Below are 13,327 nucleotides of genomic sequence, written 5' to 3'. Positions count from 1 at the left end.
TGAGAAATATATAACTGCATGATAACCAAAGTCATACACGAGATAAATAATGATCACAAAGTAATCTCTGAAAGTCATTGAAAAGGGCTAATTCTGAAAATAATTAAAACATTAGACTTAAATCCCAAAAGTCATCACTGTATGGTCTAATAAACTATACTGCTTGCTTTTTATAAATAATAAAGAAAACATACAGATGAGAACAAGGGGACTATCCATTTCTAAACGATGGTGCTGGGCTGCCCAGCCCAGAACATAACACTCAGCATTTACTGTTTATCATAAGCTGCCAGACGATGTGGATTTTATTAGGAAGGCCTCTGGACAAAGAGAATGATACTGAGGGAGGAAATAACTGGTCGGAGGCTGCCCACCTACCTGGCTTCTAATCTAAGTCTAAGGTGGCCTCGTCTGTGTTCTACTACAAAGTCCAGACTACTCAACTTGAGGATTTAGACTGTCTTCTAAAGTATTATTTACTATGTTAAAAATCTCAAACAAACTTTTAAAAATTAGTTACAGATTATGCATGAAGGGAAAAAAAGTGCCAATATTAACATGTGGGAACTGTTTAGGGCTATTATTAAAGTTTTTCCCTCCTTTTTCTAAATTTACATCTGATACTTGTTTGCTCAGCTTTAGACAATTAAAATAAAATGATTTTTTAGAGAGGTTCAAAGAACAGAATGTACTATTTCAGAGTGCCACTCTGCAACCATTATTATCCCAATTCCTGTTCTCCCACCAATGAGCTGCATATGAGCTTAGGCAATGTACTCATCCTCGCTCAACCTTGCTTTCCTCATCTGTAAAGTTGGGGAACAAAAATTTTTTAAGACATGCATCTCACGGGCTAGGGGAAAATTAAACAAGATGATATAACACACTTAAAACAGGGCCTAGTGCTTATGACCTTGCATACATGCTCAAAAACAGAGGCCCACTCCACCTAAATGGTGGTGTTGCTGACCCTCTCAATGCCAGCAAAGTCTAAGTGTCCAGGCACAAAATTTTTCCCACTATGTTAACATAACTGCCCTTTTACTAATAGGTTTATTTTTAAAAAGTAGGTGGTAGCTGTTGCAACACTTTCTTTGGGTGACCAGTAGGAAAACCTGCACCGTCGAAGGCACAGTGGGTTCCAACAGGCCCCTGGCAACACTAGCAGCTACTGCGGTCACTCTGTGCAGGGCCTCTCAATGGAGGTAGGCCTGTGTGTTCCTTGTTTGCTTCACTTGTGTTTGACTTTCTTGAGTTTTGGCTTTAAAAACATCCTGAGTATTGAGATGAGCATGATCTCATTTAGAATATCGGATTGTGGCCACCTCCCCATGGGTGGGCTGACCCCACCCTCCGTCTTCCCTCCTGAGGGTAAAAGCATTTGTGAAAATCCAAGAATGTAAAAAGCCTGGCAGATCCTGGCTGTGCTTTATGGACTAGTGGACAGTGTGAGGGATAGTTGTGTGATGGATAATTGTGTGTGAGTGTGTCTACAGTAGTCCCAAGGGATCATATTTCTTCCATCTCTCCAAAGTTTCTGTCTCCCAAAATACATTATCCATAATAATAGCAGCTAGGGTTTCCGCCTAAGCCCTATAAATATCGATGTGTTTTATCCACTCTTTTACAAATGAAGAAACTGACACTCATCATGAGTAGGTGAACTGTCCCTAATGCCCCCAAAGGAACACACTAACCTGCTGATTTTACAGCTGAGCGCTCCCCTGTCAGCCACATTCCCCCATCCATCTGCCACTCTCCTACACATCTGAACAGGTACCACTGGCAACTTGATACCAAGCCAAAACTACTACAGGGGTCTCCCTTCCAGTTCATTATCCCAGCAGCATTTTTAGCAGCCCTAAAACCAAATTTCCTAAGTACCTCCTCAGGACTTGAGGGCCCCAGGCATGGTGCTAGCGGCTGGTAAAATGCTGGTGAGCAGAAGGAACAGACCCTGGCCTAGGAACTACAGGCTCGCAGGAAGACACACAGGACAAGCTCGGCCATCATAGATGCGAGGCTTCAGGTGGTGCATCAGCCACACTGCAGAGACCTGGCCTGACCGGGGCCTGAACCACAGGGAGTCAGGCACGTGCTCTGGACCTCAGCCCACTACTCAGATCATCAGCATGAGCGCCTCTCAGCTGTTCAGAGAATGCTTTGTGAATACTCCAACCACCAAACAACACAAACAGCAAATCCACAGGTTTCCTGAGTCTGGGCGTGCCGGGGTTGTGGCCCCGCAGGGAAAGGGGAAATGCAAGCTGCTGCTGTCAGAGCAGCTCTGCCCAGAGCAGCTGGTCCAGCCTTCCAGCAGGAAGAGAAAGCCTGCTTCCCAGACACCAGAGAGAGAAGTGAGAAAGAGGTAGCTTCTTAGCCCCTCACACCCACAAAAACAAGGAGAGAAGCCAAGAGGGAAGAAGTGGTACATGGCTCTGGAGGGTTGAGGGGACACCCCTCATCCTACTGCTCAGGTGAGTTCACAAGTGATGGGCTCCATCAGCATCAGGAAGCGGAGGTCCTCACCCCACACAGTAACTCCCTCACAGGGATGCCGGCTTCTCTGTCTCTACCACCAAGAGTAGGAATGGTTCTAAAACACTAAGTAGGCAAATGAGTGAGTAAAGGTTGTATGAAACACGTACCAGGAGTTGGAAAGTGACAGGCATCCGAGCAAACACGACCAGCAGACCTGCGGACTGCCTGGAGAGTGCTGTAAGGCTTAGAAAGGTTACATACACATCTTGATATCCCAGTTCTCTTGAAATGATGATGATCAGCAACAGTGGGTCCGCCAACCCAAGTAGAATCTGAGAGGCCACCCCTTTCCTAAAAGGCATCCCCATTTCCCGGTCACCTCAGCCCACCCTGTGCACAGCAGCCCATCACCAGTGCACTGCACCTGTCTGGCCCTTGTGTGGCCCAACCCTGCCCTAGGAATTGCCATTTTCACACCTTACTCTCCACTGAACGGAAAATCAAGTGGCACAGATCTAGAAAAACTAACACTGAGGGTGTTTTGAGATTTGCACTTTCATGCTCTTACACTAGTACCCAAACCCTGATACAGAAGCAGTAGCTGAGGATTGGGGAGAGAGTGGAGAAGGAAGGAGGGTAAAGGAACAATGCATTTTATGTGAGCTGAGTGAAAGCATGTTGTAGACCTGGCACACCCCAAGCACAGGCCTGGCACAATGTCAGCTGCTACTCCCTGTGACCACACTCCAACCACAGGGCAGGGCCAAGGCCTCGAATCCCATCTCGTACATCACTGTTTACAATGGGCTTTCACCAAACTCCAAGACATTACACAACAAACCTGGCCCTCTGCCCCTCATCACATCTGGACAGCTGTTCTCCCCATCCCACACGAGAATAGAGAGAATAGCATTTCCCCTTAGCAGTTTCAGAAAAAAGGGAATCGAGGAGAATGGAGTTCAAGTTTCCCAAACAGATGTGAGGAGATTATGCAGTTCATGACCCTACACATGACTTCAGCAAAAGCAAACCTCAGACTCACTGCAACTGCAGAGGCTGCCGCATATCCTATTATCTATCACGTTGTCTAAGCCTTAACAAATTATAAAATCAAAAAGGGGAAGTTCCTTTTAAATAAATGAGATGTGTTTCTGAATACCAACTACACCACTTTATACAACTCCTCCTTATCAGAGAATTACTTCCAACATAACATTATATTGGTTCTTCTAATATAATCCTAATAATGATTATTACTAATAATAACAATTTAAAACACATTTACATAGTGCTTAATAATTCTGAAAGTACTCTGTCTCCTTAGAGACAAGTGAGTCAAGTGCTCTATGCTGATTAACAAGTAAGAGCACTAAGGCGCAGAGCCCACCAGTAACTTGTTTGAGGTCACAGAGCTGAGCAGTCAATACAGCTGCATGGTTCATAGATGGATTCCAGAAACATATAATGTGACTCAGAAGTCAAGAAAACAGCAAACCCTGTGGTGAGTAAACAGAGATGCAACATTGCCATTCACATACATACTAGTACACATACATATGTTCACACACACACACACGCGCGCGCACACAAGTAGATGCCAAAGTCATATTGTAAAAAATAATTTCATGTTAAGTGTTTCAGAAGGCTCCATCCAGTTATTCTTTCTGACCAATTATTAAGAAAAGATGACCAGTTTGACTTACAGGTTAAAATGTAGTTTTTTTTGTCTTATTCATTAAACAGCATAGTAATCACAAAGCAACCACTCACTCAGATCAGATCTTTCTGGTGTTGAGTCAACATGCAATATAATTACTCCTAAATGGGCAACACTAACGTTCCTTCCAATGGAGTATGTCTGTGACTAGAGTATCCAGGACTCTCTGCCATGAGCACACATCGCCCTCTAGTGGGACGCACTTCTCATATTCTGGGCGAAGTCCCTCACTTGAGGATGCTTACAGCAGAGATCGCCAAACATTTCTTACATACCTTTTCAGCTCAGTATTTTTTTAGCAAACACTCTCACTCAACACATATTTATTGGTTTCTATACTAATATCAGCATAACAATTATGTTTATTATAAAACCTAGACAAAACAGAACTGGTTGTTTTAAAATGTAATCTAAATAGAAATTCTAATCACTTCCTCTTGCACCCAATGGCCCACCTCAGGCACCCACATTGGAGATAACTGTGCTTGAGAGAGAATCTGATAATATAATTTTATTCAAAAACATTCAGACACTCATGATTTTTCTCTTTAAGAGTCCTGTAACTTAAGTCTGTGCGTGAATGAGGCATAGGAATTCTGAAGTTGGTCATTTCACGAACTAGAAAGATACGTCGTAGTCAGGCTAACCATAAAACTAAAGCGGTTTGGGTGGACTAGGTAAAACTCACTTGGGAACAATATAGTCTTTACTCAACATTTAGCGCAAGCAGGTTAGCAATCCAAAAGCACACCTTGAATCTCAGGTAGCCCTACTTTCCTTCCAGATAGCTCACGTCTACATATTACAAATCTTAGCACTCTTGAAGCCTTTTATCTAAGAAAGTCTTTATTCCGAAAAAAAAAAAAGATTTCAAGGTGTCCACCCCAGAAGAACCCAGTATCACTCTGTCCTATGTCAGTGAGCAGAGAACTATGTAGACTTTTATCATCAGTATGCTCTCCGGAAGGACTGAAGCATTTCCACTTAGGCTCGAGTTAGAAATTAGACTGGGTCTGTGTGCCTCACTCACAGCATCCGGATACCCTAGTTGGCATGAACCTTATCTTCGAGAAGCAGAGTGATGACCCACATATATTCCAAAACAAAAGTAATATGGGAAAGATTCACATCAAGTTCACGTGGAGGTAGGACAGTGAAAGATTTGTGGTGGTTCTTTTTGTTTTCTCTTCTTTCCATATATGAAATCCCCAAAGATTACTATGAAAACCAAAGATATTTATAATCAGTTAACTAAGGTATTCATTGAAGGTAGGTACCATGTCTTAAAACTTACCTCTGCATTCCTGGAACCTAGCACAACTTGGACATACCACAGGCACTTTCCATTGTAAAAAGAACACAAGCTTTTTATTTCTCCACAAAATAAGAAGGGGGAAAAAAAACACCTGAAAATCTGATGGTCATAGATAAGTTCAGTAATGAAACAATCTATTACTAGGAAGCATATGATAACAACTGTCTGTGTGATGGTTAATTTTATGTGTCAGCTTGGCTAGGCTATGTCTTGGTGTCAAACTCCAATTTAGATGAAGACTTTTTTAAAAATATGAATAACGCCAAAGCCGGTTTGGCTCAGCGGATAGAGCGTCGGCCTGCGGACTGAAAGGCCCCAGGTTCGATTCCGGCCAAGGGCATGTACCTGGGTTTCGGGCACTTCCCCAGTGGGGGATGTGCAGGAGGCAGCTGATCGATGTTTCTCTCTCATCGATGTTTCTAGCTCTCTATCTCTCTCCCTTCCTCTCTGTAAAAAATCAATAAAATATATTAAAAAAAATATATATGAATAACGTTTAAATCCATAGACTTAGTAAAGCAGATTATCTTCTATAACATGGGTGGGCCTTATTCCATCAGTTAAAGACCTTAAGAGAAAATACAGGACCCCAAGGAAGAAAGAATTCTGCCTCCAGGCTGCCTTCAGATTCAAGCTGCAACATCAGCACTTCCCTGGATCCCCAACCTGCTGGCCTGCCCTGCATATTTCAGATTTGCCAGCCCCCATAATCATGTGAGCCAATTCCTTAAAATACAGCCATACACCACTTAACAACTAGGGTACATTCTGAGAAATACATCAATAGGCAATTTTGTTGTACGAACATCAGAGTGCACTACACAAGCCTAGATGGTCTAACTTACTACACACCTAGGCTACGAGCCTATACAGAATATGTTACCATACAAAACAACATGAGATTAAGTTGAGCACATGAGAAAATGATGCAATCAAACATGGTAAACACAAGGTGTATGAGGCTGGCTGCTGCTGGCTTAACACAGCATACTGTTTTATACCAAACTTTTTTTTTATAAGTGGAAAGAGTACACTCTAAAATGACAATTAAAAGTACAGCAAATACACAAACCAGTAACACAGTCATTTTATTATCATTATCAAGTATTATATTCTATACTTTTGTGCGATACTTTTATATGACAGGTAGCACAGTAGGTCTGTTTATGCCAGTATCACCACAAACACATGAGCAACACACTGTACTACAACATTATGTAGTACAACATATGTAGTACAACACACTGTACTACAGCATCAGTAGGCAATAAGAATTTTTCAGCTCCATTATAATCTTATGGGACCACTGTCATATATGCAATCTGTCATTGACTGAAATATCATTATGTGGCAAATGACTGTAAATATTCTCTCTCTTAATATATATATGTATGTGCGTGTGTGTGTATATATATATATATATATATATATATATATATATATTTACTTCCCCTATTGGTTCTGTTTCTCTGGAGAATGCTGTATAATATACTGTCTACAGATTTTTCAAAGACCATAACCACAGGTATTAATTCGCTGCTTTCTGATATGCTAAATCTATTACTTCCACTGCATTAAAGCCAAACCACTGCATAAAATCCAATCACTAGATGAAGGATATTCTTCTAAAATGAAAATGATGAGAAATGACAATAAAAGGATGAAGAAAAAGCTTTCCAACCGATATACCTAGTAGACCAGCCCAATGGACATTTTTATAATGGTGGAACTTTTAGTCGTACAATAGAATGATTTCAGGGTGAAGACCTCTTCACAAGGTATTACACTTTATTGTGAAGGCTTTGGCAAAATTTATAGAATGAAAAAGAAGAAAATATGCTAATAAAATGGGAAAAGAAGAAAAAAATAACTACCTCTTGGTTATCTTTATTTTGGTGTGCCCAGAAAATCTTATGATAAAGCGTCTCCAATGAATTGCTAGAATCAGTTCGGTCAAAACAGTGTCGATCCAACACTTCCAATGTGTGCAAAACCCGGCTAATGGTGACCCCTAGAAATGGAAAGTAAGCAAGAAGTTAAAGAGGCTAAATGAGGCCAAACAGCACAGTACAAAACTCATTATTATGGGTGCAAAAGAGGTTTTAAAAAATCATTCCCAGGATAGAAGAGTTGCCAACAAAACCAAACCTGGCAAACTAGACAGCCAGGGTCTGAAGGGCATAAAGAACTTCCTCACGCCCTAACCGGTTTGGCTCAGTGGATAGAGCGTCGGCCTGCGGACTGGAGGGTCCCAGATTCGATTCTGATCAAGGGCATGTATCTTGGTTGCGGGCACATCCTCAGTAGGGCGTGTGCAGGAGGCAGCTGATTGATGTTTCTCTCTCATCAATGTTTCTCTACCCCCCTCCCCTCCTCTCTGTAAAAAATCAAAAATCTATAAAATATATTTAAGAAGAAGAAGAAGAACTTCCTCAGAATTCACTAGGTGGCTCCGTCAGAGAGCAGAGAGCAGAGAGCATCCTTATCCGATATGTGGACAGGGTGATGAGAATTAGAAGCATGGCAGATGAAGTCCCATGTTCAAAAGCACTCCTCCGTTGTGTTCTGTACCTGCTGTTGACTCTTGGCACTTGTCAAAAGACCACCGAACTTCCACTGCACGACCTCTCTGTTTTATCTGCTGTTCTACCTCATAAATCCTTGCCCGAACCTGAAAAATAAGCACTTCTAATTAACTTGTGATTGGAGAGCCACAGTGGTTGTTTAAATCATGTCATGATTTTCCACATGAGTAGAGAATCCTATGGTGAACTATATACAGTATTCACTGCATTGTAGGAAGTTCAGCCTGTTTCCCCAAGAGTGAATTTTAAAATTTACAAGTGGTGATTCTATGCCAGTTTTTAATAATAAATGCTTACAAAAAAAACTTTATAACTGAAAATATATTAGGACATCACATAGAAAGTTAAAGTTCTAAATATCATCTATAAGCCATTCTTCTACGTATGAAAGCAACCAATCATGCTTATTAACTTAATGAGACTGCTCTGAAAAAACAGAGACATTTTTCTAAATATTAGTCACTATTCTTTGGTTCAAGTTTCTTAAGTCTTCGAACCAAATAACCCAGCACTAATAAAAACATAATAATTACTAAATATCACAGACCACTACTTTGAGAGTTGTGGAATACCACTATAATTATCGTCTGGGTGGCAGAACTCTCTGTAAGAACTGCCTGGCAAAGGGTAAGAAGAAAGGGAGCAACATGCTTCCCCCCAAGGCCACCCAGAGAGAGGGGCAGAGCTGGGAATGCCACCCAAGCATGTGAGATGTTAAAACCCACCTGGCCCTCCATGCCCTGACGACTCACAAGAATGAGAACCCCCATCAAAGTACTGCAACAGAAAGTCTACCTGCTGATTGAAGGCCGTGTTCCCGCCGGGCATGGGGAGGCTGGAGGGCGCCACCTGCAGCAGATCCAGGGGTGAGCCTGGGTTCACGCTCTTACTGTCGTTTGTGGAATAATTCCACACTAAGGCACTTGGGCAACAGAGAGTGACAGTCTGGAGAGAAAGCGGGAAAATCCAGATAAAGAGAAAGAAAAGGTATAACAACAGCTTCACAGTAAAATGACACCTTATCATGACTATTACAGTTTCTTACCAGTAATATTAAAATATCTTATCCCATTCTCATCTTTTCAAGTGATAAGACAAAACTAAGACAGAATTACCCCTTTGAAAGGGAGGAAGTATAGTATTACGAAATTACCTAGTACAGAAAACCTAGTACAGGAAACCTAGGAAACATAAAAATAAAGTAATCATCATGGTTGGCAAATTTTTTCTATATAAAGCAAGATAGTAAATGTTTTGAGCTTTTTGGAACATCTATAGTTTCTCTCTCATATTCTTCTTTTTTTGTTTTAATAACTCATTGTAAACATGAAATGATTATAGCTCACAGGCTGCACTTGGCCCTCAGTTGTAGCTCGTCCACCCTGGCTGAGCTCCTTACAGACTGTCTTACTCAACCAGCTTGCCCGAAGTACTTTCTATGACCACCTTACTTCTACGTCACAGCAACCCCATTCCCCAACTGTGTGAAAGAGGAACGTGAGACAGAGATTAGTAACAGCCCCAAATTGAGTCCAGCACACGTGCCTGGCACTCCTATGTTGATCCTGCTGCCTCTAAAATGCAAAGTAAATAGTACAGCTCACATCTAATTGAACACACACTTTGTGCTGAACACTATCCTGGAAGCTTTCTGTCCTCATAACCTTAACCCCATCTGGTAATAAGTAAAGCATTAAACAGTCCATCAATCTTCCGAGGGAAGGCAGGGGAAGGTGGAGGTGGGGGGTAAGGGATCAAGCAAAGGACTTGTATGCATGCATATAAGCATAACCAATGGACACAGACACTAGGGGGGTGAGGGCATGTGCTGGGGAGGTGGGGGTGGCCAATGGGGGTAAAAGGAGACATATGTCGTACTATAGGTAATATTGAAGAAGAAGGAAGAAGAAGGAAGAAGAAGGAAGAAGAAGGAAGAAGAAGGAAGAAGAAGGAAGAAGAAGAAGGAAGAAGAAGGAAGAAGAAGGAAGAAGAAGGAAGAAGGAAGAAGAAGAAAAAGAAGAAGGAAGAAGGAAGAAGGAAGAAGGAAGAAGAAGAAGAAGAAGAAAAAGAAGAAGAAGAAGAAGAAGAAGAAGAACTGTCATCATCCCCTATTCACACTTGGGAAACAGAGCCTCAAGGTCCAAGTTACCAACTGGCAGAGCAGAGCCCAAGTCAGGTCTGTCTGAATGATTTTATTTATTTTTTTAAAATATATTTTATTGATTTTTTACAGAGAAAGGGACTGGGATAGAGAGTTAGAAACATCGATGAGAGAGAAACATCGATCAGCTGCCTCCTGCACACTCCCCACTGGGCATGTGCCCGCAACCAAGGCACATGCCCTTGACCGGAATCAAACCTGGGACCCTTGAGTCCGCAGGCCAACGCTCTATCCACTGAGCCAAACCGGTTAGGGCTGTCTGAATGATTTTAAAGTATATGTCTTGCCTTAACCGGTTTGGCTCAGTGGATAGAGCATCAGCCTGTGGATGCCAGGGTCCCAGGTTCAATTCCAGTCAAGGGCATGTACCTTGGTTGTGGGCACATACCCAGTAGGGAGTGTGCAGGAGGCAGCTGATCGATGTTTCTCTCTCATCGATGTTTCGAACTATCTACCTCTCTCCCTTCCTCTCTGTAAAAAAACCAATAAAATATATATTTAAAAAAATAAAGTGTATGTCTTAACCATTCTGCTGTCATACCACTCAACAGCAAACAAAGAGCTGAGAGAATGGATGTAACATTTCCTTTTTCTAAAAAGTGAATAGAAAAATAAAAGTACTGCCTTGGGAGGTATGGAGACATGTCTGTGGAAACCAGATGGCAAACAGGAGGACCGTAAAGTCTCTGAACCCTCCAGTGCACATCCCCCCTGGCATCTATCCCTCCCCACTTCATCCTGTCTGTGACACCGTGCGGTTCTCACCCCCTGTCCATGGCAGAGCCCTTCCCTTGCGTTCTGAGTTCCAAAGCCTCCCATGTCCAAGACAATGATCTATCAAATACTATTCCCAGACTCACCTCTACTAGTCTACCCTTAGCTTAGAAATACGCCCGTCAAAAATAATTTTTTAAAAAAAAATCTCATTCACACAGCTGCAATTTCTATCTCTTGCCTTCATAGACACAGTTCTCAGACTAAGAGGAGCATTATTTCACCTCATTCTGCATCACCTGTCAACCTGCCTTAACCTGGCTTCTCACCCAAAATCTGACTGATCATCAAAGACACCACCATATTGTCGAAGATAAGTTCAGCCACCTTCTTACCAGACCTCCCCAATCCACTGGGCACTGCCACTACCACTACTAACTCCATTTCGAAACTTTCTGCAGTACCTAGAGAAGACATTTAATGTGGTTGCCAAGAATGTGGACTCTGGATCCAGAATTTTGGTCTGAATTCCAGCTTTACTGCTGACCTCACGTGTGACCTATACTACCTTTTCATCGTTAGTGTTACAAAAATAACAGAGGTTACTATCAGATAAGGTGGTTCTGAGAACTAGATGGCTTAATATATGAACAGTGCCTAGAACATAGAACATGCTCAGTATTCTTCTTCTCCTCATCTTTGTTTCTACAATAAATTCTCTCTCTCTCTCTCCAGTTTGACCCAACTTTCTGGGTCATCTCTGTGAAATCCCCTCTGCCATCTCTAACAACTCATGCCCCTTGGTCCACCTAGCCTCTCCCACCACTAATTCTTTAGGTAACCTCGCCCCTCCCAGCCACATGCCTTGAATGATTCAAATCCACATGTGGCCGGTCATCTTGGCTCAGGAGACAGAATTGGACATGTCACAACCTCTTGAAAATACCCACTTGGAGATCCTAAGGGATAAATCAGTCCAAAATTGAACTTACCTAGACTCTTCCAAACTTACTTCTTTGCCTTGTCTCTCTCTCCCCCTACTTCCTCACTCCCATAAGTTGTCCCTCTACTGTTGCTAAAACAATCTAACTAACCACACACTGTCACTTCCATGCACAAAATCCTCCAGTTATACCCAAACATAAGGTGCACAAGGGTCTTCTATGTGCTGATCCCCAACAGATTTTATACTCCATGTTCCATTAATACCGACCTGCACCCAAGAGGGCCAGCCAACCCTCTGAGCCTCTGCCCCTCCTGTGAGCTCTGCCAGGAACACTCTACCACCTTTTTTAACTCGTATTGTAAGCACCAGTCAGGACTATGTCCTCAGGAAGCTCCCCTGAATTTTAGGTGGGATCAGAAATGATCCTTCTCAACTCCCTTAGCTCACTGTGCATCCCTCTGTCAGCCCTTGTCCGAGTCTCAGAAACTGCCTGTCAGCTGTCTTCCTGACAAAGCAGCAAACTCTACCAGAGCAGAGACTGTCTCTCCAAGGCCAGGCCTGTCCCAAAGCCCCTTAGCCAACAGTTGGACACATTAAGAGCCCAAGAAGTGTGACCTGAACACTAAGCTGGGAGCTCCTCTAGTGCGGGGCTGTACCTCATTCCTAACAGCATCAGCTCAGGGGCCAGCATGCTGGGGATGGTCGGCAGGGCACCAGCAGCGATGCTCAATGGAGCAAAGCAGGATGGATTGATTGGATTTAAAGGAAGAGAGAAAAGGCAACTACTCAGGATGTGAATTGAGGAAGCTAAAGATGCTGCATGAAGAAGCTGATCTTCCAGAGAAGTGATACAGCTGGCTTGTTCCATGGATTCCCTAAAGGGGTTTACTCACTGACTACTTAATGGCCCTCATGAAGAACAAGCACAATAACTTACTGCTAAACTAAAGCAACTGATCTTCTTTTGGCGTGATTTAACATAGGGAAATAAAAACATGAAACTTCAATCTATAAATTATGCGGTTGTGGAAGAAACTAGAGCTGAGATGTGAAAGCTGTTGCAATTCCCACCACAATTATCTCCTACACTGAAATCTAACATAAGTAACAAGGTCAAAGGACTTACCTGCAACATACAACTAAGTCCATAAATGAGGGGACCGTGCTGTGCACAGGACAGAAAGTCTGAGAAGGCCAGCTGCACGGGGCTCACGCCGGGGCCGGGGGGGCCAGGGCTGGGGGCCCCAATGCTCGCATTGTTTGGTCCTATCATCATGTGGGGCGAGTGGGCAGTGAGGAGGCCACTGCTATCGCTCAGCAGCAAGGCAAGACGCCGGGCACAAAAGTAGGCAAGACGACGAGACAGGTAGGCCGACTGAACAAATTCATCTGAATACTGAGGAGCACA

General features: G+C 42.8%; 1 protein-coding gene across 1 annotated transcript in view; it reads right to left on the bottom strand.

The window, feature by feature from the left end:
* The window catches only part of MED12L (mediator complex subunit 12L), a 423,259-nt gene that overhangs the window by 279,488 nt on the left and 130,444 nt on the right, over positions 1 to 13,327 (bottom strand). Inside the window, exons 9-12 of the mRNA XM_036350497.1 lie at positions 13,046 to 13,315; positions 8,894 to 9,043; positions 8,085 to 8,184; positions 7,388 to 7,524 (exon numbers count right to left, since the gene is read on the bottom strand). Of these exons, the coding sequence (XP_036206390.1) occupies positions 7,388 to 7,524; positions 8,085 to 8,184; positions 8,894 to 9,043; positions 13,046 to 13,315 (657 nt within the window). The remainder of the gene's footprint in view (positions 1 to 7,387; positions 7,525 to 8,084; positions 8,185 to 8,893; positions 9,044 to 13,045; positions 13,316 to 13,327) is intronic.

The sequence above is a fragment of the Myotis myotis genome, unplaced genomic scaffold, assembly GCF_014108235.1.
Source record: "Myotis myotis isolate mMyoMyo1 unplaced genomic scaffold, mMyoMyo1.p scaffold_m19_p_2, whole genome shotgun sequence".
NCBI classification, from domain to species: Eukaryota; Metazoa; Chordata; class Mammalia; order Chiroptera; family Vespertilionidae; genus Myotis; species Myotis myotis.
The sequence above is the reverse complement of the archived record's forward strand: the minus strand, read 5'-3'. Positions and strand labels throughout refer to the sequence as shown.